The following is a 27,744-nucleotide window of genomic DNA, read 5'->3' as shown; positions in this document are numbered from 1 at the left end:
TTAAAACAACACATCTTGAACATCTGTTGGCGTTTCTGGTTGGCCATTAGCTGCTATAGAACAGTTTACTTTATTACTTGTTGAAGAAGTTGTTTTGGACACTGTTTGTTGCAGTTGGGCAATGTTTAAGGCGAGTAAATCTTCTATATCTTTCATACAAGTTTGCACATATTTCTGAAACAAATAAATTAGTTTTAACAGAATGTATGGCAGTACTTAAACATTTCAAAGTATTTACTATTTTTTTCATAATCAAGTGTTCTTAAGCAGTTCTCTGTGCAAAAAGAGTATCCAACTTTTACTCAAGAATTTTAGTATTCCAAAAAAAAAAAAAAAATCAATACAATAATTTCAAAAAGCTCAGACATACTAAACAACAAATGTAGTAATCCCTATATTAATGAGTATGAAGAAAAGTCTTTCAGGGATTTATATATATTATTCAATATTTGAGTTATTTGACATTTTGTTTTATGAGTTAAATAAAAATTCATAAAATTAAGCAGAATAAAAAGTAAAAGTTGTCTTGAAGAAGAGCTGTATTTATTAATTTTTTAAGTGAATGCTTAGGGGTCGCCATATAACTGTTTGCAGAAAAATGGCACATATTTTTCCCTTTTTTATTTGGGGGGGGGGGGGGCTTTTGCTGAATAACTGATCAAAAGTAGTATTAGAATAAAATTAATGTAATTATTTACTGTCGTCCTAACATTATCAGGGAACAATGCCCTATGTCTTCCACGAATCTGCTTATGGTTTTACCTTTTAGACCCGATTTTTTTTTAATTATGTTCTTTAAATAATAATAATAATAATAATAATAACTTCAATGCCTAAAATAAAAATAATTATAATTAGATTTGATTTGATTTTCGTTAACCGTGCTATTGTATTTTTAGATCTAAATCTAACTCTAAAATTGAAACTAACGTGTCCAATTACTTACTGTGTTAATATCTGTCAATTCTGTTAACTTCATAACTAACTCTATTGATGATTTCCAAGGCTTTTGTAACCAAGTTAAACCATTTATTGCAACAGCAACACAAGACACTGCCAACAACGATGCTGAATAAACTAGAAATTTTTCTTCTGCAAAGAAAAGATATGAAACATGTATTATATTTTTAAAAAATAATTTTAAAAATTATACACTTTTATAGCCCTGCTTACAAATATTATTTAAAGATTCTAAGGTGTTTTTAACTGTTATTTCACACATCAATGTTTGAAAAAAAAAGGGTTTATAAATGGATATATTTGTTATGAATTCGTTGAGAAACAATGGAGCGCAGTATGTAATTTCTGTCACAGAAAAATCAATAAAATTATATTATTTAATTATATCAACAATTTGTGTCATGTAGTTATGATTTTCAAAAATAATATTTCTTTAATATAACCAACCTGGTACGTAATTTAGGGGTTGCGGAGAGGATGAATTCCGCATTGGCTTAAAGAAATCAATGTATTTACACACATAATTTGAGAGTGGTTTTTGTTGTTTTCCGATAGAATATGCATTGATAAAAATATTTCCCCCATTCTCCCGCCCCCCAAACAAAAAAAGTTTGAAAAATGTACCTGTAACCCACTATAGAATTTATTCATTTATTTGTAATTATTCTGTTTTGAAGTTTTTGGAGAATAAGTTTGCTTAAAATTTTGACCCTAACATTTGTGTACAATTCATTTGTTGTGGAATTAAAACTGAAAATACCTAAAGCAAAATTCCAAAAGAAATTTTGCAGCGTGCTTCTTCAGGTAAAACATTCTGAAAAAATAAAATGAATGGGGGGGGGGGGATCGTGAGTTAATAAGATATAATTCGGACTTGAAACAAAAACAAAAAAAAAATCATGTGGTTTTGTTACCTTGTTCTTGACCTTGTTTCTTAAGGTAAACAAAGCAGTAGTTCATCCAATCAATACAGATTTTTTTTTAAAAATAACTTTTTTAAATTAAAAAAAATCAGCAATTTTCTAACTGTAAAAACAAATAAATTATTGAGCTTGAAGTGAGGTTCATGTCGGCAGAAACGAGGTGTAATGTTAGTGCATTATTCAGGGGGTGTGGACAATCTCCCTTTAACTCCTATGCTTAGTTAGGAGCAACACTTATGCTGCTGCCATCTATGAAAATAATATTTAACTACCAAAATGACAAAAGAGATCTTTTATGGTCTGGCACATAAAAACGTAGATGTCATCTGTGTGTACTTCCTTTAAAAGCATATGGTGGCCCCAGCTAAGGCTAGATGAAGGAGGGGTCGTATCGACCAATCCCATGCAGGGACACTTTTTAAAAGGTTCTCCGTCAACTTCCTGTGGAACCCGCCAAAAGTAACAAAGACCACGAATCCCGCCAACACCTGCTCCCGCGCATGGTTGCTGGAAATATTTTTTTCAATATCCGCTTTTAAGTTGGAGCCAAGGCTCTTTTAAATTCGCCAAAACTTCAGAATCGATTGAAGCTCCATGAGTTATATATATATATATATATATATATATATATATATATATATATATATATATATATATATATATATATATATATATATATATATATATATATATATATATATATATATATATTTCCGCAATTAAAGTGATCGAACACAAAAAATGATATCTAAGAATCAAATACTTAAAAAAGCTCAATTTAACATCAGATTCTCATTTAATCACAGTATGAATAATTTAAACATCTATAAGGGCTAAGGGGAAAATAATCTAAGAATGCATACACATCAAGTATATTTATTCACCATTTTAACTGGTTCTTTAATATTTTGCTGTTTAAACTTTGAATGTATTCCCTCAACTATATTACCAGAGAGGCACTGAATATGTTTTCAGTGCCAATATTTTCAACTATTTAATACCTCTCCCGTTTTATAAAGTAAAATTGTAGTTTTTATTTTTATTATTCAGTTTAAATATTTTTAAATGCCAATGCAATAACAAATGTAATAAATAAAATTTGGCAAAAAGCGAGAGACAAAAAAAAAAAAAAGATGCAGGAGCAAAGACTTTTTGAGAAATGTTACAATTTTAATTTAAAATACGCTATAACGTCGGTAACAAAAATTTTCAAATTTCGAAAACTGAATATCTTACTGGAAATTTTACAGCTTTAAGGCATAATTCAAAAATTTTGCATTGGAAAGAAACTACCGAACGGAATTATTAGGTCGTATAAAGGTAGGGTGTAAAAAAATATTTTAGTTGAACGGTTATCAATTTTACAGAAATAAATATGTTGGGCTTTCTCTCATTTTATTTGAACAGAGAAAATAACATGAACTGGTTTTTATATCAGCAAAAGCATGTATTTCTGACCCAATTTACGGTTTTTTTTTTTTTTTTTTTTTTTTTTTTTTTTGAGCAATCACGATTGCTTATTGTTCTCATTTGACCGTTTTTGGTGTCCGTGCCTTTTTCAACTTGGACCAGAAGCCTTTGCAGCAGCACCGCCCACCGTCCTCTGCTGGCGGCGCGGCTGCTCCGGTTTTGAGCTATCCGCTTCTCCTGGTCGGAAGCATCCATGTCCTACACACACGCCCGTTCACACACATACACTCACACATGCCTACGTGCATACAAACAGGTCTACGCACACACACAACTATGCACACGTAACCGCCCAGGAGGAGAGGCAGGCTTAGGGGGGGGGGGACAGGAGCCGTTTCTAGAAACAATAACTACAATGAGTAGAGTCCTGTCTCAGTTCGTTGTTGCGAAAAACATAATTTGAATTCAAAATTTCAGAATTCAAATTAGTTTTTTTTTTTTTTTTTAAATTCACCTCTGTGTTCAAAATAAAAATTTCGTCCAAGTACATAAAGGTATTTTTATTTATTTTAATGCCAAAGGATGCAACTTTGAAAAAGATACTCATAAAAATTCGAAGGAAATAAAAATGATTACACTTGTATTAAGAAAAAAAATCGCCAAAACAGCGCTGTCTCTCGCTTTGAATCCTCCCTTTAAATCCCCAAACTCACGTGTTCGAAAGACGCTCGATTTAAAGGGACGTCGTATTTCCTGTAGCAAGTGACGCAACCGACCAATCCCCAAGGGGCATTTTCAAATTCGAAAAAAGCAGATGTTACGCTCGCAGGTTTGGGCATGTGTGTTTCGATCTTTACGATTAAATTGCTTCACATCCGAAAGGAAAACTAGAACCTGCGAAAAGAGCGAAGGCTTTTTCGCGTAATAGTTTCCGCTTGAAACAGTTCCAGAAATTTTATTATTTTTTCTCCACCTCTAAATTTTTATTTTGAAAATGCGAAAATTATCTTTTGAAATGTGGTATCAAATTAGTTTCAAGAAATGTATGAATTTTATCGTTTTCGAAGATTATGTAGTTGTTGCGAAATTTGATGGCATGTTTTAAATGGTTCTTTCAAAAAAGAAATTTATTTTCTAAATGGGGATCAAATTAATTTTAACTATGAATAAAAAGTAGAATTTGCTTTTAATTTATTTGGGTGATGTGGAAAACGACAAAAGTTGAAAGATTTCATGCTTGAATACTAATAAAGCACGTTCAAAAAAGTGAGTAGAATTTTATGTTTGAATCTGATTTAAAAAAATTAAATACATTTAAGCGATCATATGAATGAATGTCAGTAAAAAGGATGCATTCTTAATCATTTTTTGAGTCCGTTTTATTTTCTTAATTATATTATTTTCTTCTTTTACAATGGGCTCGTTTCCAATATTTTAAAAGTATTTTTTTTTCTGAAAGAATATGCTTAAAAACATAGGATCTAACCATTTTTTAAATAATTTGTTTAAGTTTAATATTTTTTAAAAATTACTTAAATCGGTGATCTTTCATTGTTTACATTTCTTGCCGATGACATCACAAATGATGAAATACCATTCTCAGAGCAAAATATTTAATTCGCATCTTTACTCATGTGTATTGGCAACGATATGGTTGATAGCAAGCGTAGAGCGCAATTTTAATTCGCTTCTTGATTATCATAACGTGGAAACGCAGTACAAAGATGCGCCAAAAAACATCATTTGTGACGTCATTTAGACCAGCCTTGTTTGAAAAATCGGACATTTTAAAAAATTAATTAAAAAATAACTGTTGGGAAAATAAAAGAATTTTCTGGGTCCATGTTTTTTTTTTTTTTTTTTTTTTTGCTTATTCTATCAATTTCAGTGACTAAAAGTACTACTTTTGACTAAAGGAAACAACCCCATTATACTATAGGAAAAAATCGGGTGGAAATGAAAAGCGACCAAAAAGCGAAAAATCCTTGGAAAAATCACAATCCCGTTTTTCTAAGTTTCGCCTTTTCAATTGCAATTATGATCTTTATCATGTTGTTAAAATAAAATTAATGATTGTAAATACTTGAATATCACTTCACCATAATGTTTTTGTTTCACATTATGACTTTAAATTTTTTGTGGTAACTCTAAGGTGGGCTCACTAAAAAATCTTGCAGAGGATGCTCCTTAGTCTACACTACACGCCACTCGCTTCAGGAAATATCGATATTTTCGGTAACGTGGCCAGCTTCTTTGCCTAAAAAAATGTGACTTTTGATGAAAATTCGAGGAGATATGATCCATGGCGTAGTTTGCGCCATGGAAAAATTTAGGGGGGGGGGAATTTGAAAGGGTTTTATCTCGTTTGGAGGGTGGGCATTGAAACTTGACACCCCTTCCAAAAACTTATGGATCCACCCAGCCATCGGGCAAATCAGATTCAATAGCGAAGGGTTTGTGCGGGCAGATGTTTGAGACTGGACTAGTAATTAATTTAATGGATGAGAAAAAAAAAACATTAATTGCGAAATTTTAAGCAAGAGGGGGAGGCGAAATGCGAAGAAACCCCTCTATTCCCAAGAACTCCTGGTTTTAACACACACTGGACACTGCCAATCCTAATATCTAAGTCAAGTAAGGACTGTTTTGACCCCCATCTCCCCCCCCCCCACTCCCCGCTTAGAAGGTAAGTTCTGATTGCGGTAGTGATCATAAGAATTATAATTTTTTTATTTTATCAATGCACGAATAAGACTTCAATAATTTCAAAAGGATTTTTTCGAATGCACAGAAAAGTGATTATAAAACTCATGGGTGCCCCATCCTCCGACCCCCACCCCACCTCCAAATATCTCAAAAAAAAAAAACCGGGTGCCTCGCAAAAAGAGAAAAATGCCTCTTTGAACACCACCCTAAAAATATCAGTGGCGCAGCCTGCGCCATGCCCCCCCCCCCCCCCTCTATGTAGGCACCCTTGTGAAACTGCGCGGATGTACTTCATTTTTCCCAGCTAGAAATATCCTCTCACTGTCCTGATTCACCAGATCAAAAAGCTGTAACTTTCGCCCCGTTTCCGAAAGATGAACCCAAAGATACAATCCGAAGCGCACATTTAAATTCCATATAGCGTTTGACGACACGTCGGAGCAAGACAGACTTCCGCTAATTGCGTGAGTTCCCCTGTGAAGAAAGCTACCAGCTTCATTTCAGCTGCTGCGCCATCACTTAATAACACCCGATCGTTTGCCTACATCCAAATGGACAGAGACAATGCCATCTGCCCCGCGCTTCGTTAGCTCCAGCTCGTCCCGTTAGAAGCGCAAAATAGTACGGAATCGCATCATAGTGCCTGATATAGGGAGCATCGCATCAGTATTTCCGGTGGACATCACGCGATGCTTCCTGTCACGGTACAACTAATCGTGACTGTCACTGATGGTCAAATGGCCCATCCCGGGCTTGATTAGTGTGGGAAAATTCGGCGGTTCACTCTTGGGTGAAATTTTCATAGTATTGTTGGCATTAGGAGTTTATATTCCGCTACTGCATTTATTTAGGTTCATATTATTTAAGCAGGGGTCCCCACCCGCCCTAATAGAAAGGGCGGTACCCCGCCTCCCCCTAAAAATCGCGAAGACCCCTCCCAAAACAAGAGCCCTCCTCCCAAAAAAAGTGAAAAATACCCTTCAGAACACCCCCCCCCTAAAAATTTCAATGCCGCAGTCTGTGCCATGACCCCTTCCCCCAGTTGGGCACCCCTGATTTGAGCTACTTTTCCCTTTTCACTCCTGAGTCCCCCGTATTTACCACTATTTGTGGTTTAACCAATTGAATAGGACCCTGAAAACAGCTCTGATTTTTTGATCCAGACCAGAAACCGAGCGATCCCTGATCCAGCACACTAGAGGTATCGTTTCACTTGGAGGACTTTGTGACCTTGAGCATATTAACGTTCCCCAGTCATATTTCAGCTACAGTAGATCTTAGAACAGGAATTAATAACTAGAGAGAATAAAGAAGTTAGTAAGAGAGTTAGTAATTTCAATCATTGATTTAGGAAACGCTGAAGCAAAGATCCCAAATCACATGTTGCAACTGCGACAAATCGGAGACACGTTTTATGTGAAACGAGTGAAAGAAACATGATTTTTTCCAATGATTTCTTTAAAATATATCACGTGACTTGAGATCCTTGCTGCAAGATTTGAAAGCTTCACTCAATCCACTTTTTATCCCTTCTCAATGCAGTAGATCCTCACTATTCCGAACTTTATTAAAACGAACTGCGCTTAATGCGGACAGCCATTTAAATGCACAAACTGTGTAATTAAATATCGAGTTACTGCACAATAATGTATTTTTGTAGGCCGCATTTTGCATTCGTGTAATTTTCTCTTTTACAGTTTTATACTTCATGCTCTTGAATTCAAATACAATTTTTTATTTTTTCTGTGTACAATAGTTTGCTTATGCACTTTGGCTCAATTGTATGTGTTATTTCATTTATTCCGTACTTTTTTGATCCAGAAGACCTGGATCCCCTAATAGTCCAGATTAATGAGGTTCTACTGTACTTTTATTCTGAAATACTTTTAAGTTTTATTTCAGTTTTTAAATATTTTCCACCTTTCTGCGCATGGTTACTAATTGTCTTTCACAATCTTGAATTCAAATAATGATAGTTCATCTTTCCAACTCTCAAAGCTAAACAATTTACCTCTAAAAAATGGTAAAAATTACAATACGTTGCAAAAAAATACACATAAGGGTGTAACAAAAATGATCTACTACTACAGTACATAGCTCGTGGAAAGCATCTTTAAATATTCCCTGGAAAATGTAAGAGTAAAAACTGAAAACTAACAAAATTTTCTATCAGTATTAACTTTTATAAAGCAGGTGATCTTTCTATTTTTTCAGTGTTATGCTTAGTGATTTCATTATATGTTTCATAACATGATGATCAAAAGTGATATTTCAATAACTTTTGATCATCTTCTAATTTTGTACGGTTTCGGAATGACAAAGGAAAAAAAAAACTCGGTCAGAGAAACGAAGCAACTTGTATGTTTCAAAACGGATAGTATCTTTTGAAAATAGAAATTAAGGCAGTGAGAAGCAAAGATATGTAAATAAACGTTTTAAAAAATTTGAATAAAACGTGAGCAAAATTTAAATTGTAATTCGTCTTTCATTAAAATATGTTTCTAAATCTTGCTGTATACCATGGCTACTAGTGCTATCTCTTACCACAAAACAAAAGAGAGGTAGGTTCTCGTACTATTTGTACTGGTTATCTCCAAACTTTTAATATTGACACTTACATATCCCTTTGCTTCTCACTGCCTCCATTGTTATAAAATCTCGAGTGAAATACTCGGAGGGAAAAAAAAGACAAGGAACAAAGAAATATTCTAACGATTTTTCTTTTTATCTAATTGTCTGTATTTATACCAATTGAATGCTTTTGATTTTTTAATTGATTGGACTTTTAATGGAAAGTCTTGGCAGTTCCATTGGATTGCATTTTACCAGCTCCTGTCGATTCTTCTAAATACGTAAAAATGAGAATAAATACAAGAGACATAAATCAGAATAAATATAAAAGAAGTTTTCTACGAAAGAGGGGGGGAGCGTCAACTTTGTTCGTTTTATAAACTCAGCTGTTCTTAAATCATCAGTTATCTTTCATCGGCTCAACGATGGAACAAAAAAAAAGATGGTAGTTGTATTTTTTAAGTGGGGGGGCAACAGCAACTGTTCCAAACAGTTTTAGAACTGTTCCAATTTTTCGCAATGCTGTTGAGGTCCGACCAGAAAAGAATCGTCCTTTCTTCCGATTAGCAACACATGCACGTAATTTAAGAAAAAAGAAAATCTAGGAGCAGTAGCTTACAGCTGCTTGCAACTTTGTGGCTATAGAACTTCTATACATGCCATATAACCTTCTCATTGAAGGAGAGAAAAAAATTGACAGCTGGATTTTTTTTTCATCCCAACCCAAACCACGCGATCGGCGCGTGCTAAGGCAGCTTCTCCCCTCCCCAAGTTTTCCCTTCCCCTTTCTTCCGTTAAATCATATTCGGTTTGAATGGTGTTTTCTAAAAAGGAGGGGGGGGGGGTAAAATACAGAAGCACCCTTGCTTCAAGGAAATTGAAAGGAAAATATTAGCGGAAGTTGATTTTTTTGCGTCTGTGACCCCGTTTAATCTGTAGGTATCGGTGGTATTGGTTCGATACTGATATCAATTTTCCAAAATCATTTAAAAACTAAAATTAAACTTCTGCAAATTCTTTCAAAAAAGCAAAAGTCAGCTGATTCATAAGCAAAAAAAAATTGATATTTTGCACGTTGCAAGGAGTTGTTTAGTTGTGTGCTCATCGTTTTGTGTTCAGAGAAAAGCATAATAAAACACGAATTGATGATGAATAAGCAATTTCAGAATCAGTAGCTCAGGCAATAAATAATCCTATTCCATAATCTTAATTTACATAAATTGTATTTCCTTTTCTGATCAAAGGTTCTCAGTAAAAAAATAATAATAAATTTAGTAAAAAAATCCGTAACAATGTTCCTAATAAAATCTTACACGACATAGGGCAAAAAAAAAATTTTTTTTTGAGTAGTTATTTTCTGAACAACATTTGGGTGAAATTTAAAAATTTTCAATTGTCGAAAATAAAATGAACAAATAAATAGTAAAATTTGAAAGAAAAGAAAAATATATTAAAACTTACTAATATGAATGCATTAATCACTATGTTATAGAATAAAAATACGACATCCTTAATTGTACCTAAAGCGCTAATTTGATTCCAAGAATACATTTGGAACACTATTTGCTGTTTAACTTATGAAAAAATAATAATAATCTACGTCTTAAAATTGATTAAAATTAAAAGCCATTATTAAATCAGTTTTAATTATAGAAACTTGGCTCCCTCTTTTTCTTCTTAAGAAAGTACTAGCTCTCTTTTCGCTAATTATTTTTTCGATTGATTTTGCTACATATTTTCTAATCTTGGGAAGCATTTTTTCCTTTTGGATAGTTACATGAGCAAATATTCCACTTAGATACAAAGTTTTGTGCATATAAAATCTAAAGTAACTTTTTAATATCTTGCAGCAAAAACTATTATCGCATTATTTGTATGTATAATAGAATTAGTTAAAGAAATTAGTATTAGTTTATTATTATTATTCGATTGATAAAATAAGTATTTTCATCTCCTGCCAAACTAGCCTGCATTGGAATGCTGTAAAAATGTATAAGAAATGTTTCTGCCCGGTAATTTATGTACGCGATAAATGTTGATTTCGATTCTGAAACTGAATGAAAACCGGCGAAAACAATCCAATCGTTTTCTTTCAAAAAATAAAAATTATTCACTGCTAACATGAGCAAAGGAAAATCAACTTGTCATCAATCAATATAAAAATTGTCATATTAATATTGTTTACGCAATACTAATTTCTGTAAATAATGGATTCATTTCAAAATTGAATCATTTCAATAAAAAATTTCATTTTAAAATTGAATTGCAAGGTGCCCAAAAAAGAACTGCGGGTCATTCATTCCATGTCAAGTGATCCAAAGTTTTTCCCCTCACCTTTTTGTATTTCTTTGAAATTTGGCTCATCAATTGTACCCCTCGAGTTAATCAAAAGTCTAAATTTTTAGATTTTTATCTCTTTTATTTTTTTATTTATGAGACTTTGATTTTTTGAAAAACCCCTTTTTTCATGGATGCTTAAACATAAAATGGACGATAACTAAGCACCAAATATAGATTGAAAGATTTGGTAAAAAGCATTTTAAAGTACATTAGTTACTGTTTAATAAGATATGCAACATAACTAATTTCAAAAAAAATTCCATTTTTAAAATATTAAATTTTAATTTTAAATTTCATAATTTTAAAAATAAAAAAATTTTTGAAATTAGTCATGTTGCATATCTTATTAAACAGCAACTAATATACTTTAAAATGCTTTTTACGAAATCTTTCTATCTATATTTGGTGCTGAGTTATCGTCCATTTTATGTTCAAGCATCCATGAAAAAAAGAGGGTTTTTCGAAAAATCAAAGTTTCATAAATAAAAAAATAAAAGAGAAAAAAATCTAAAAATTTAGACTTTTGATTAACTCGAGGGGTAAAATTAATGAGCCAAATTTCAAAGAAATACAAAAAGGTGAGGGAAAAAATTTCCCAAATTTTGTATCACTTGACATGGAATGACCCCTACAGAGTTTTGAAAAATCATATCGATATACAGGGTATGAGTTATTGTCAGTTAATTGTGAAGAAATCAGTAGCACATGAAACTTATGCACACCATTTTACTTTTTTAACACTGAGGAATATTTAATTCGGTAACAAGTGTACTGGAATATCAGGACTTAATTTTTAGCCTCCAAAGAGCCCTTATTTGACTCCATGATACTTTTTTTTTTCCATGCACACATCAAGAATAATGTTTACGAAGAAAAAATTCCATATTTAAACCATCTCCTGCGAAGGATAATCTCTTGTGCAGCAAACAATATAGCTGGCCATGTCGTGAAAAGGAGTTGATTACCGTTTGGATAGTGTGGCGCGCCACAACCATGTCACACATTGAAATCTACTAAATATTTAAAATTTTGATAAATTAATATTTTAGTACATAACTATAAAATTAACTAAATTTTATGATTGTACTATATAAAAATAGTTTTGTTTCAAAACCTGTAGTTATTTTATCGACGCATTGTATTTTAATGCAGCAACGTTTATTTCTGCATGAAGAAAATTTTTGATATATTTAATTATTTTTTCAAACGTCCCGGTCACTACTCATTTAGGTAATTAAATAACCTCGGCCACATATGTTGCAGATTCCCGTTTTGCAAACTGAAACATGTTCGAAACTCCCCCCCCCCCCCTTTCTTTGGTCAAAACTCAATGGACAAAGCTGGCACATACTTCAAAGGAAAATAATAGTACATTTTCTTAAAACTGATGATTTATCCTATCCCGCCAAACATTAACCTCCTCCCCCCCTCCTCAAAAAAAAAAAAACACATCTGAAGATTCAACTTTTAATTAAAAAATCCCCTTTGCATTTCAGTCATCTTTAATCCTTCTCACCTGGTTCCCATCTGATCGAGTCAAACAAACGTGAGATCCATTTATTTATTCACTGGTGGATAAACAAAGAAAAATCAATTTATGCTCGCTAATTAAGGAAATTTTCATATTAGTCTTATTTACTTAAAACTCTAATTTCTGTTAAATATGGAATTCATTTTGTTAGCAAAGTTAAATGATATTAATGTAGCAATGTTGATTTCTGCGCTTATAATAAAGTTTTATTTGTTTGTTTATGTGTTTAAAATTCCCGGTCCTTGCTCAAGAAAAATAATTGAATAATATCACCCACATCTGTTGCAGATTATCATTTGACAGACGCATGTTCGAACATATTTTTTTTCCTTCATGATTCAATGGGACAAAGCAGGCACATTATTCAAAAGAAAAATAATAATACATTCTTTAAAACTGATGATTTATCCTACTCCGCCAAGCGTTAACTCCAAAAAAAAAAAACCACATCTGAAGAGTCTACCTTTAATTAAAAAGATTACAAAAAGGCACTTTTGCATCTCCATCCCCAATCCTTCTCACCTGGTTCCCATCTGATCAAGCCAAACGAACGTGGGATCCATTTAATGACCCCCCCCCCCCCTAAGCCGTACCTGGGGACAATACAAATGACGATACCTCTCTTCTCTCTCGCCACCTCATTGACTTGGCACCACGGTCCTTCAACCGAGACATTTATATAGGAGCCAGAGGCCCCAGTCCAGGTGCGGTCTTTCAGTGAATTTTTGCCTCCCAGGTTAAACATCTGCCGCCTGGGGGGGGCCCTTTTTGGTCAAACAAAGGGGCCACGAGCCGGGCACGCGACGATGTCCTAGAAGCATGTGGTTAGGTTGTGCAACACCTCAATCTTCTTCTTAAGAAGTCTTGTGGATCATTATTAAATGAAGATAAGGTCAATTTTACCCCGTTCGCTCGGAGCGTTAGTTTAGGTATGAAAACGCAGGTGGTTGAAAGGGCTCTCAGATGTTTCAGGAGCTCTTGTGTACCCCTTCGTCTTTTTTTGTGAGGTCACAGCCATAATCATGTCGCAGAAGTTTTTGCAGCCTCTCAATCTTAAAAATTATTTTGCCAATGTAGTTGGACTTAGCAATGTACAAACGGTAAGCATCGTTTTATCGTTTTTAAGTACGGGGCGATGAAGAGAATGACATTGGAAAGACTTAAACAAGAAAAAATGAAATCACTTTCTATTTTCTAGTCTTTATGCTTTAGAGCAGGGGTCGGTAAGTAATTTTAATTGGTATCCGGACACATTAAAAAAATCATCAAATTCCGGGGGGGGGGGGGGGAATTATGTGCTTTACACTTGTGCTCTTTCATTTAAATTTTTACACACAGATTAATATTAAATATATAATCGATAGGTCGATGGGCATATTTTTATTTGAAAATCGACGGGAGAAATTACATTTAGGTCTTGAGATTTCGCAAGTGATATTCACACAGGAGCAGTTTGTTTTTGCTAAGAGTTTGTTCAAGGTGGGCGTCGTGAATTTTGAGCAATATTTGTTCATCAAAAGTTTCCCAAACGTATGTGAAACTTACATAATAGCCAAGCATATGACTTAAATTAGTTAATCAATAATTTAGAAAACATTAAGAAAAAATAATTAGAGTGGCGCCCGAAGGTACTGTTATCTACAGACGACTATTTTAAAGTAATTTAAGTACCCAAAGGTATGTTGTCTGCGGAAGAATATTTTAAAGTAATTTATTCGTGTAAGTTAAACTTTCAAAATAATTTTGGCAGTCCAATTTTTGACTGGTTACAGCCAGGATCTGGACTGCGTTCCACCAGTTGCCGACTACTGCTTTAGAGTTATAAATGCCTTTATAAGTTTTAAAATGTACCAGTTTTAATAAATGTAGACAGCTGCTTGGTGTTAAGACTTTATTTATTTGTGAGTTTTACTCAAATAATTCCCTTTTTGTGCAAACAAAAGAGGCCACGAGCCGGGCACGCGACTCTTTGGAAGAAGTCTTGTGGGTCGTTTTAAGTAGTAAAAGAGAAGAAGGAAAGGTCAATTTCATTCCGTTCGCTCGGAGCGCTAGTTTTGGTATGGAAAGGCAGGTGGTTGAAAGTGCCTTTAGATCTTTCAAAATATTTGTATTGAGTTACGATTTCAAAGGTGTTGTCTTCCTCTTTTTTATAACAAGGTCAAATCTACAGTATGTCGTAAAAGTTTTTGAAACATCTCAGTCTTAAAAAATACTGTTCAACAAAATTTTTTTCAACAAATGAAATCAATATATTTTGTGCAAATAGAAAATGGGTTTTCCCTTCCAATTTTAACTCTGCCTGACCCCAATAAATCTAGAAACAAAGCAAAAGAAGCAAAAAGTAGAGTTTGATGTAAAATTGGAAATAATTAAACTCGCTTAAAATTTTTCAAAGAGGACAATAAGACTTAAGTTGCACCGACTGAAAATACTGCAAAGTGATACTATTTGGCACAGTCCACTTTTGATTTGCTTGTTTGAGGACAGGGTCAAAGCATTCCAGACAGATGTTTGATGCAGTTAGTAAAGAAGACAATTGCGTAGTTTTTGGCCGCGACATATGGTATGATTGGTAGGGGATTCTTGCTTCATACCAGCTGCCATTCAGAGTGAATAGAATCATTGACCATGTTTTACATTGTTTTGCTGTCTATTTGTTTGCCGTTTTTCTGCTGTCTATTTCAGATCTTGGACGCTTGTCTAAATAACTGAGGTGCGTATTTATACAATTTGCTCCCGTACACAAGTTAAAGGGTAATCAAAATAATAAAACTTGATTAAAAAGTTAATATTGCTACCGTATGGAATGTAGCAGATGGTGGATTTAAGTATTTCACATAATATTATACGCTATTATAAATCTTTATCTTTACTAATAATAAAGCTTAAAGTCTCGATGTCTGGATCTCTGTGACGCGCAGAGCGCCTAAACCGTTCGGCCGATTTTAATGAAATTTAGTACAAAATTAGTTTGTAGCATGGGGGTGTGCACCTCGAAGCTATTTTTCGAAAATTCAATTTTGTTCTTTTAATTTTCTAATTTTAAGAACATTTTACCAAACAAATTATCACAACGTGGAAGAGTAAATTACGAAATTATCATAACGTGGAACCGTAACATGGGCAAGCAAATGAACATAGCAAATTGGCGAGAAATTCATCATCCATTGTTTGTAAATATACAGGCGAACCAAATGACCTTTTAATTTTCTACTACGGGCAAAGCCGCGCGGGTACCACTAGTTAATAAATAAAACGAAAAACAATGAATTCATTTGAATTTGCATTTTTGGTGAAACGAAATCTGCTTTAGTTAGAATATTTGTCTGAGTGCCTAAGACATTTTCGATGCTTTCCCCTCAGATTTCGGTTTAGTTTCTGAGAATTAATTTCATTAGAAAATGTTGATCTATTTATGGAAATATCTTTTTCTTTTCTTCTTCGAAGATCATAGTTTATAATTTTTTTCTTTCAATATCAACAATTAGCACACTCTAAAAAGAATAAAATGCATCACTCATTTGCTGCCACAGCAAGATATCTCGAAATATTCGTAATTTTTGAGAATACTCGATGTATTTTTAATTTTAAAAGATAACTTTTAATACAAAAACAGAATTTTAAAATAAAGAACTCTTCTACAAAACACTTAATTAAACGCTAATTTTTAATAATTCTCCTTTGAAAATTGCATCGCAGGTATTTATGATGACTTTTTTTAAAAAGTTTTTTGATGAGATTATATGAATTTTGTTATATCTTTGGAATGAAAACACTTCCAAAAAGTACATTCATGAAGGAAGTGTTTTACAGGGCTACAGATTTGAAGGGAAAATGACGGACTCCAGCTCTCGAAATTTTAAAGATTCCCACTTTGACTGCTTTGCCTTAAAATCAGTCCTACTCCGACTCCACGACTCCGTCCCCGATTCTACGTCCCTGTCAGAGCTACGCATACGAAGGCAAAATGACCGACTCCGAGACTTATTCCTTGAATTTTGAAGTCTCCGACTCAGTGGCGCACACAGGAGTTTTTCAAAGGGAGATGGGGGTTGTCCAAGATCGAAAAGGCCCGCCAGTCTCATATAATACTCCAACACGAATCAAACATATTCTTTTGCTTTTATCGGTTGAAAATTTTTTTGAAAAATGTTGAATAATTAGTTATTATTAGCTAATAAAAACATTTTATTAACCAACAAATTCTTAATTAAAATACCAAAAAGCATAAGAATGAATGTATTACTTTTCTCATAATTGAAGACAAAAAAAAGAGAAGCAAAATCATCATTGTAGAGCAATTTATGTTCACATACAGATCGATTTTGCTGGGGAAGAAATAGAGGGGCTTTTTTTTTTTTTGTTTAATTTATTAAATCTGAATTTATTGTTACCTTTACTTGGAATTATTTTACGTACTGTATACATTATAGTCAATCAAAAAAAACTCAAGGGCCCCTAGGACTTCCCTTTGTGTGTGCCGCTCCGGCTGCGACTCCTTTACCCCAATATCAGGGCGACTTCAACTCCACAGCCCCGGTTTTTTAAATCGTTTTCTGTGAAGTTTCGTTGAAAGAGACATTCGTTGAAAGAAATTAGCTAACCCGCTGACACACTAAATATGGTAATTATGCACAATTGTTTACACGCAGGTGTAAAATCCGAGATTTAGATGCCCCCCCCCCTCTCCTTCCCTCGTGGCTTTAATAGGGAGCCGTTTCGCGTGTAGCGGAAATTTCAAAGATCAAGAGCAGGTGATGAAAACGGAAAGAAGATACAAGATATGAGGAGGGCAGAGGTACTTCTAAACAGGTGGGACTGCACGCTTCATCTCATCTTCCATTCTGAAACTATAGGATTCATCTATGCAATGAAAAGCAACGTTACAACAAAAGAACCGTTTTAATTGGCATTCTCTCAGACTCACCTATTGAAAAAGAGCTTTTTCCTTTGACCGCAAATTATTGTTTGAAAAGTTGGCAATATGCAGACCGTGTGACATCGAGTTCATTAGCAAGGATGGGTTCATGGTCATTGCAGAGTTCAACGTATTTTATTCTTACAGAAAGACCTTGATTTTTCACAGTCTGTTCAAAGTTTCCGGTCCCGTAAATTGAGGCAGTGAGAAGCAAAGGGATGTACGTGCCACAATTAAAAATTTAGCTATAACTAGGTAGGAGAAACTCTCCTCTGTTTTAGGACAAGGGATAGATCTAGTAGCTTTGGTAGGTGCTTCTATGCAGCATGATGTAAAAAAAAAAAAAAATTACTGAGAGCCTACCTAAGAATTTGAACTTCGCATGCGTATTACTAAAAACTTGATTCATTTGCATCCCTTTGCTTCTCATTGCCTCAATTGTTTTGCCCTCAATCTTTGACTATAAAAAGATCGGGGTTCATGTAAATCTGAAGTAGGCAAAAGTTAACTTTTGAGCCCATTTCCCTGCTCCATAAGCAATGACTAGAAATGACGCTTTAGGTATATTTAAAAAGGTACAAAATATGTGTTGTCTTTAAAAGATCCTTCTTTCTTTTTAAAGCACCCTGCAACTTTTCTTTTAATTGATTACAGACATTCAGAGTAACTGTGAACTACATTTCTCTATTTTAAACTGCCCTACTCATATTTTAATTGTGTGTGTGTGTAAGCTTTTTTTCTTTTGTTTTTTTTTAAAGTAAAATGGGACAAAAGCTTCGAAACTGCAATATAGTTATCCAGAATTAAGAAATAACAAGAATTAAATCCGTTTAAAATGAATTATTAGCCTGGTTCAAAGCAATCCCGCCATTTGAGGGCAACTTTGAGTCACGTCAGACATGGGATGAAAAATAAATTATTTTAATAAAAGTAGTGCACCTTAGTTAACACAGCAAAATAAATATTTCTTAATGTTTAAAAACTCCTCCTTTAGACTTCACTACATTACAAGATTTCTATCATTAGTGCATAGAATATTTCAGTGCAGGAATAGATAATTCAAGAACTTCAAGAATAACTTCGAAACAGTCATTTCAGAACCATTGAATGATGGAATGAGTTGTGTACAAAATTGCTCACTTTTTATTTTTGTAAACTAAAGAATAGAAAACTCATTTCATAACATTGCCAGATGAGTGCAGCTCTGGACCTTCTAGTTTCTGTTAAGATTCAAACATCCAAATAAAATTGAAATAGCGTAAAAGTTAATTTAAAAAAATTGAATCGATATTTAATGTCCATTCTTCTATACATTTATGTACTATTCAGAAGATTAAATTCAACTAAGTCAAGCAAAGAAAATTTCGCATTACACTATCACTTAACTAAGTCCCATCATTTAATTCACTGTAAACTATTTAAAGGCCAGAAAAAAAAATTGTTTATCTACATTGAAATAGGATTTTTTTTCGGGCGAAATCCGATACTCACGAAAAGCTATATCACGCGTTCCTCCATTGTTGTTCCAGGGGCACATTGAACGGGGCCACGCGTGCCCCCATTGTTCGATCAACGGGTGCGTGGAAACCTTCATCCACCCCCCACATATGCAGACCAGGTGATGCGGAGAAAAAATGACATCACACATTATGGAGCAGATGCTTTGGGTCACAATAGCGCACGCTGCGTCGCGATGGAGAAGTTTTGAGTTAAAACATTTCGGCCGCAGCTGTGATTGACTTGCGTGAAAATAGAGCGTAAGTTAACAAAATAAATAACCCTGTACAGTTAATCCAAAAGATCGAACCGTAGATTTAAAAGAGCGTGGAAAAAGGTTTATTAAAAGCCCACATAACTGGGTCTTGCAAATCTATAGTTGATGTTTAAAGGACTCGTTAGACCTTAAATGCAAAGATTCTTTATAATTGCTGCTTGTAATCTGAAGTTCCAAATTTTTCGTATTGAATAAAGGATTCCTTGTAACCATCACAAAACACGTAAAGGCAAAAGATTTTAAACTTTTTTAGTTACAGTTAGTTTTCACACAAGGATTTGATAGCTGCAAAGATGTGAAAAAGAAAACAATTCTTTCACTTATTTTTAACAACATATTTTGTAACTTCGTTTTTCTAGAATAAAATACACGCACACAATGCCTTTCATAGAGATGTCTTCAACTTCTTTTTCTTTTTAAATTTAGTTATTTAATGTAGTATTTGAATAAAAATTTGGTGAGTTATTTTAATCACCATTTACTTTTTAAAGACGAAGGCGAAATGACTTTTAGTACATCCGATTCTAAATAAAAAATAATTGAAAATATGTACGGCAGCATTGAAAAGTAAATTTGCAAAAAAAAAAAAAAAAAAAAAAAATGAAGACACATATTTTGATGTTACAAGGAACCCCCCTTTTCAATGCGAAAAAGATATGAACTGTAAGGACGTTCGACAAAATAAACACATGTGTATGCCCCCCCCCCTTTTTTGGCAAATTTAATTTTATGACGCTATTGTACAAAATTTTACTTTTTGTTCAAAAAGTATTTTTATTTCTTCATATAAAATATTAAATAAAAAAAGCTTTTATGCAAAATATAAAGCTTTGATCACCCCAAATGTATTTTAAAGTTAATACCTTTTTAATACTATTTAGAGAATCACAATTACAATAAGCGAAATATTGCTTGGCATCGATAATCATCGCAAACATTTTTCCCTTTAATGAAATTCTTTTTGTCCCATTAAAAATCACCAAAGGGTATCGTCACAGTCAAATGATGAACAGATTTACATCAAGACAATGATAACATAACAAAATTTTGGTAATAAATAAGACAATTTACCTGTCGCACAAAGTGCAATGAACGTGTGTGCATGCCGCCTTACGAGGTCTTCTCTGTCGATATCTAGCCTGGATAGTAAAGGGTCGACGAAATCACTAGCAATAACAGACGCCATGTCCCATTTTAAACTTCGAAGCACCAGCATTTCCCACGTCTATAAAAGAGAAAGAAAAATGAAAAATTGTCATTAAAACTTTCATAGTGAAATAATAATGGATTGATAAAATCAAACAGTTAAAAATTCGTAAAAGGAAAATTTTTAAGTATAGGGAAACACCCCCAGTAATTGGCAGGTCACCAGTGATTGGGACTTCCAACAAAAATGTCCTAAAATAAGATTCGTATCCAATCTTTTAAAAGTAGAAGGCTATATACCAACTGAATGTACATTTACTTTAAAGAATATAACTTCAATTCATGTTACAAAATGGTAGCAGTGCATAGGGAAGAGAAACCATTGTGGCTTGTGTCAAATCAGCCATTTTTGTTGCAAAAGCTTCTTCTCCAGTTTTAATCCTTAAAGCTTCTTCTCCGGAAAAGAAAAGTGATTTTCCAGTTCTATTATCATGTACCAATTATTGGATCACAAGGTGTCATACACTGGGGCATCAGGTGCCAATTACTGGTGATTTTGATATTTTTTAATATACATATTTTTATAAAAATATCAATTCAAGCATTTTTGATTTTAATGAACTAAATAGATGCACAGATGTGCATTCATTTAATACAAAAATATTTGCAAGTGATTTTTTTTTTAAGTAATGAAAACAGAGGTAAGTTTAAGGACAAACTCTTAAAGTGCTAATTACTGGTGTAGTTACCCCTATCATGTGAAGTTCTTAAAACTTTCCAAATTTTGATATACAGTTGGATCGAAAACGTGAACAGAACTTCTTTTTGCATCGGTTATTGCCATTGTACATAGAAAATAACATTTTCTTGCGTCTTTTTAATTTGATACTTAAAATGAAATGAAATTCGTAATTTAAATAAAATATTTGCTTTAGAAGTTTGTATCTACCACATTGATTTCTCTGTCTGATCTGCAAATCATTTTCTTTGATTGAAGGCAATTAAACAGAACAAATACTTTTACACACGGAAAAAGGCTCTCCTAAAATGTGTGTTTGGACCCCCCCCCCCCCCTTTTTTTTGACCATATTTATTGAATCTAAAGCAATGTATTAATAGCGTAGCTCATAGGTATGCCATACAATTTTTATAGTAATACGTAAAGGTGGTTAAACCACTCATGTTATTTCCTACTATAAAAACAGGTGTGATGATCAATGTTCAGTGAGAAAGTTTTTGACAACAAAACAAGTAAAAAAGTAATGAATTATTAAAAAGGACTGCATTTAGAGCTTCTAATTGAATTTGAATTCAAATGCTTTAAGATTATTTATAGTTATTTAAAACTGCTTTCCACTTTTTTTTTTAATTTTGTATTTTTTGCTAATTAAATATTATCAAAAGAAGTAGATATATTTATTTCATTACAATTTCCTTACAGAGAAACAAAATTGTATCAAAATTTGAGAAAACCAAAACATTGCAATTTAGCTTGACCCAATCTATAATGTTTTATTTAATGGAATTTTAACTTTTTATATGTGTCTTGGTAATGTATCGTTTTATTTCTTTGTCGCTGGCAAACTTTCACAGGACTATCAGCTTTTTCTTTTATCTAATAACTAGAAAGTGGCCCGTCAAGGTGTGACGGGTGAAAACTGCATCTACTCTTCTACACTTGAACGAAGCAATTGCCTGTTTGGTAATATTTTCATATTTGAAATTTCAACCCTAACTACAGTGGATCAACCCCAAACTCCAGTGGATAGCGTTGATTTTCAAGCACTTTTTTTATTCTTCATTCTCCTAAAATGACTGTTTTACCAGTAAAACAGTTTAAGTGACCTGATCGAGTTTAGCCTAGTCACACTAAAGCCTTTCCCTACATGTTAAACATTACCAAAATTTATTATCAAATTATCATGCCGTGGCGCGAGTTTCATTGTTGAAAACCGCGGGTTACTTGATCATTGGCTATTATTTATATGAGGATTGAATGGATTACAAAGAACTGTACTCTTGTCCTTTTACAAGCGTTTGTAAACGTCTACCGTTATAAGCGTTTCAAAAGCTAGAAAACTGCCAGGATTAAACCATTCAGTAAACTGAAAATTAAAATTTTGAAAAATTCGCTTCTGCTTATTATTATTATCATTGACATTCAATATTTTAAAATTAAAATAGGTTTTCAAGAATAGATTTTGATACTGACCGTAATATCTTTGGTTGTTACTGAATAGTCCTGTGTAATATATGAGTGCGTCCACAGTTAGCGATCGACACTGCCGTAATTTAGAAGCTATTAAAAGGCACACAGCTCCTAAAAGTTGTAATTGCGTTTTTTGAATTCGAACACAGGAAAGAAACCTGTCGACGTAGGGACGTCGCCAAAGGAAAGACAATATCTTCCATTCCTTGCTCCTCACATACCTAAAATGAAAATGACACGTATTTATGACACATACATATGACACATAATATATTTTACACATGCACTGGATTCGTCAATGATAAAGAGAAAAATAAATACCTTTATGTGAAAAAATATATAAAAACAATAACTTAAAAAGAATGCATGGATTTGCAAACAAATCCAGACACGTGTTTCGGGGTTACAAGCACCCCCTTTTCAATTTAAGACAAAATGAGATAATGGATGTTAAGGCATCCGACAGAAGCTTTTTGTGAGATGTTCTTGGAATTAAGCAAAATGTTTTTGCATAATAATGTTTTTTTTTTCGTTTAATTTTATTAATTTTTTTTTAACCTTTTGAAAAATAATTTCCACTAAAGTATCAGTTTTTTTAGTACATCAAATGTACTCGAGGTTTGTGGACTGAAAGTAGATTAACTTTGTGAGAAGCAAAATACTATTGCTTGAAAATTTGCTAAAATTACTTTTCTGGACAAAGTTTCACCTGTCTTTCAAATGATATATATATGTATATATAATTCCTAAAAGCAGAGAATTCTTGAATAGAAATTATATTGATGAAAAAAGACTAACATGGTTCACAGAACTAATTCGCTAATTAACAAGAGCAATATTTCAACATGATAAGATAGCTAAGTTAAATTGCACAAAACAGAATGCATTTTTAAATTATTTAAAATGTATTGTTCATCATGAATTATCGGTTATTATGCCAATATTTTTTCCCCACATTTTTTCAGGGGTTCGTTTTTAATAAATCGCAGTGATGCAAAAATTTGAAATAAGATTTCTAGCTTTGACTTCGTTTAAAAATCCATTATTTTCTTATAAATTTTCCTCTCAAGGACGGGGGGGGGGGGGAGAGAGAGAGAGAGAGAGAGAGAGAAATCTTTCCCATCATCCGATTATGTCCACAATTGTAGCTAACAACTACAAATGTATATTTTAAAAGTTTGAAAGCAGTCAACATTATTGTTTTAAAATGTAAGCTTACTTCTTGAGAAATAAAACATATGTATGGAAACGAAATGAATAAAAATTCATCTCTTAACGGTAATGAATAATTATTGAATCATGAATAATTATGCCTTATTAGTGAATTCGAATGAACTACTTAATAATTTCTGATTGTAAGCATTTTTTGATGCGGTGTAAAACGAAACTTCTAACATTCTATTTAACAATTACAAACAAAAACAACTTTTATATCAAAAAGAGTAAATTCTGGGCTGAAAATAAGGCATAAACGGCTTATTCTATAGTAGAATGAACTATTTTTTAAATGTAATTTTGAATAAAAAGTAGTGCTAAAATTAAATACATTATTAAACATTCTAGTATTTTATTCATACACTTTTGCTCAGATTTAATACGCATTTAAATCTTAAACGTGATTATTCGTTAACAATACAGTAAATAATGCAGAATCGTTCAATTCCCTTTGTTAAAAGAATAAAGATAAGCAATGCAATAAAAGTTATCGAGTCAAGTATTTAATTAAAATAAATATAAATGATAAATATATTGAATGAAGTATTCAACCATTTATTAGCCCATAGAGTCAGGTAGGATGGCATGGGTATAAAAACAGGTATTTTCAACTGTATATTAAAATATTGGAATGGGATGTCCAACAAGCAAAACCCAAAGATTGAATTCTGACATTTGAATGATGCACTTCACATTTTCACTGATGTACTATTTAAACTGACATATTTCTGTGCAGAAAATCTACTCATCCAAGACCTTCTTTTGAATTGATTCCAAACCATGAGAACGTGGGGGGTGGGGGGGGGCAGAATAGTTTTAAATCAATCGGTAGAGTAAAAACATGAAGTTGTTTAATTTTTCATAAAACCATATTTAATTGATGAAGGAATTATATTGAGGGGAAAATTATGCTTTTCCTTTGCAAATTAAACACAAAAATGTTTGGTTGGACTAAACTTCATAAAATGCCATTTCTAAAGAAATCCTTATGCAAGGAATGGGATAAAATATCAGTAAGTGAGTTGCGGCTCATAGCCGAAAATTTTGTGGCACATTTAAAGCTCTGTTTTAAGACTAAAGGTAGCCACTTCTGAAAGTTTGTAAATATATTAGACGAAATAATGTATTCGTATTTATTTTGTAGTTTGATAGTAATATTTTCATTAGCATTAAAATATACTTCTTTTTTTTTTTTTTTTTTTTGTAACATAAATTTGTAATTATTATTACCCATTTCACCCTACATTCCCTTTCTACACTACCTAACCCTTTTTTTTTTTTTTTTTGAACGATCAGGATCTCTGTAAAACTGTTTTTTTTCTGCAACGATAGCAGCATCACTGGACAGATGTATTTCACTCTTCGCACAAGTTGTTTCTACCCAATTTAAAAGATAATTAATGCGTTGATCGTAGTTTGATTTCGAAATATTTACTTTTAAATTATAATTTAAAACGATACCATTTTTATAGAGCATTTGAGATTGCTTATTCATTTCATTTTACCATGCCTTTACGTTTTTCATTTCATTGTCTTTGCGATTGGCAGATAACGACAACGTAGCCAATAAAATATACTCCCCAGTACTTTCACTATCGTCTTTTTTTTTCGCATGTATAAATAGAGTACTTCATTATTATTGTATCACGATTTGCAGACAATAAATCTCATCTTAGTGATTAATTCTTTTAAATTTATTAATTTATGACGATTTCTTTTGGATCAGATATTTGTATGCTATCACTTTATTATTCAGTTTTAAACGATTAGTTAGGGTAATTATAATTGATATTTTTTCAAATCATTTTTAAATATTTCCTTCTCTTTTCTTAGCCTTTTTTTTTTTTTTTTTTGGATTGGATGTTTTTTGTATGTTATTATTTTGTTACACAAACTTGAAACGTTTAATAAAGGTAATTATGCATGATTACTCTTTAAATCATATTTGACTTTAAAATATTTTTAACTAAAGGCATTTAAATGAAATAGTTTAGAAAGTATTTTTCATTTTCATTTTGGATCCTTTAAAATGATTTTTTTTTTAAATATAAATGTAACATTTTCTTTTACATTATCTCGTATGCCATTGTGCAAAGTTCTTACTATAGCTAATTTCTGTTTTAATTATTGATTCACGTATTATGGTATAATTTTTAGAATACGATCCATGTTTTCTTCTAATTATTATTATTTCAGTATGTTTTTCATTATGAAAAAAAAAATCTGAAAAGAGAGACCGAAATTTATGGAAAATTATAAATTTGGGTATTACGGTTTTCATCTGTCTGCAATCCTTCATTGCAAAAACTTTAATTCATCAAGAATCAAGTTTTCTTGATGAATGAGAAATTACAAGAAACAAATTAAATATTCAATAACTGCGCATATAGAGAAAAATATATTATATAATATATAAATTATATTTTAATGTAATTTCTATAAATTATTCATTTATGTTATTTAATAATTTATATTAAATTTATATTAATTAATGTATAAATTATATTTTCATTAGCTTTTATTGTACCTGCTCTGTCGTTTATGGGTGGGAAAAGCCTTTTACTCTTTGCTAAAAAACTAAAAATGAATAATAGTTATTATAAAGGTGATGTTAATCAAGTTCGAAAATTAATATTAAGGCTGAAGCAAGCATAGAATTGTAAATAACAAGCCGCTGAAACTTTACGAACTTTGCAAACAATTCTGGTGTTCGTGGCTCTTTTTCGAAATGAATAATTATATTATATGATTATAATATATTTTAATAAAAAATAATCGTTTAATATAATCGCATTATTGCGATTATATAAAATGATTATTTTTTATTACATTAATAAAACATTTCTTCATCAATATAATCATTCACATAAAAAGTGTAACCATTCATGTGAATAATAATATTTTAAATGAAAGTTGTCTGAAACAACGATGAATTTCTTTGTTTCAACGATCTAGTAAGTCTCTTGATTCGTCTTTCTTATTTCAAATCATCAATTCAAATGCTTTCTTGAAAACTTTTTGCAACTTATACTTGTTGCACTTATTCTATCCCGGTCAGTTTGGTTGGATGGCGGAAGTTTTTTAATCGTTGTCAAAAGCAAAAATGAATAATTGTAATTATTAAGTTGATTGCTAATGAAATTAATAAATTAATTTTAAGGCTGAACCTAAGTAAGCGTAGAATTGTGGGTTTTGGACTTGTGAAACTTTTGAAGTGACACTTTTTATGTGAGGGCTTTGAAATTCTGATTCGCAACCTTTTTGTGTGTTAGAAGAGACGTAATTGTCTTTGCATTGTTGTCAAAATCAATGAAAAATAATAGTATTTATAAAGTTAAAATATTTCCGCTTTTTATTTGTTGCTAAAAACAATGAAAAATAATAATAGTTCTAAGGTTGGTTTTGTTAATGAATTTAACAAATTAATTTTAAGACTGAACTTAAGCAAGCATATTATTGAGAATTTTGGGCGGCTTAAACTTTTCAAATAATGCAGGTTTCTTTTATTCAAGTCCTGGGTTTAAAAAAGTAATCCACATTGCTTAAGTTTAGCCTTAAAATTAGTTTGTTAACTTTTAACAAAATTAGAAGTAAAGAAAAAAATAGAAAATAGAAAGAATAAGAGCGTGGCGTGAGAGAAAACGTGAGGATGAAGTAACAGTTCAGAATGTAAAAAAAAGAGATAATAGATAACAGTTTCATCGTGTGGTCTTTACGACACTTTTTTTTAAATAATCCAAGCAGTATCTTTATTTCGTTAGTTTACTAGATTTTAATAAAGTTATCGATTTCAATTAAAAAAAAATAATCACCAATTACCTCCATCATCCACTTAGTAAGTATCCTCCGCATATAAGGTTGCACTTCATCTTGTACCTCTTTGAAATAACACCGGTGATTGACAAACCTGAATGTTTTACCATTCAGTCTCTCCACGCGAATTAATTGCTGCAAAACACGTGGATCAGAGTTCAGAACGGGGTCCCCTTTGGAAACGGGGCACATCATATCCCCGTTGTTCCACAGTAGCGTAGAGTCCAT

At 32.3% G+C, this 27,744-nt stretch overlaps 1 protein-coding gene across 1 annotated transcript; it reads right to left on the bottom strand.

Moving 5' to 3' along the window:
* On the bottom strand, nucleotides 1-27,744 carry LOC129221923 (G1/S-specific cyclin-D3-like). The gene is given in 7 exon segments (XM_054856304.1): nucleotides 1-174; nucleotides 947-1,092; nucleotides 20,205-20,358; nucleotides 22,492-22,521; nucleotides 22,523-22,657; nucleotides 22,659-22,709; nucleotides 27,523-27,744. Coding segments are annotated over 7 exon segments (912 nt in total).

This window comes from Uloborus diversus, chromosome 5 (genome assembly GCF_026930045.1).
Source record: "Uloborus diversus isolate 005 chromosome 5, Udiv.v.3.1, whole genome shotgun sequence".
In the NCBI taxonomy this organism is placed as follows: Eukaryota; Metazoa; Arthropoda; class Arachnida; order Araneae; family Uloboridae; genus Uloborus; species Uloborus diversus.
This window is presented reverse-complemented; position numbering and strand designations above follow the sequence as displayed.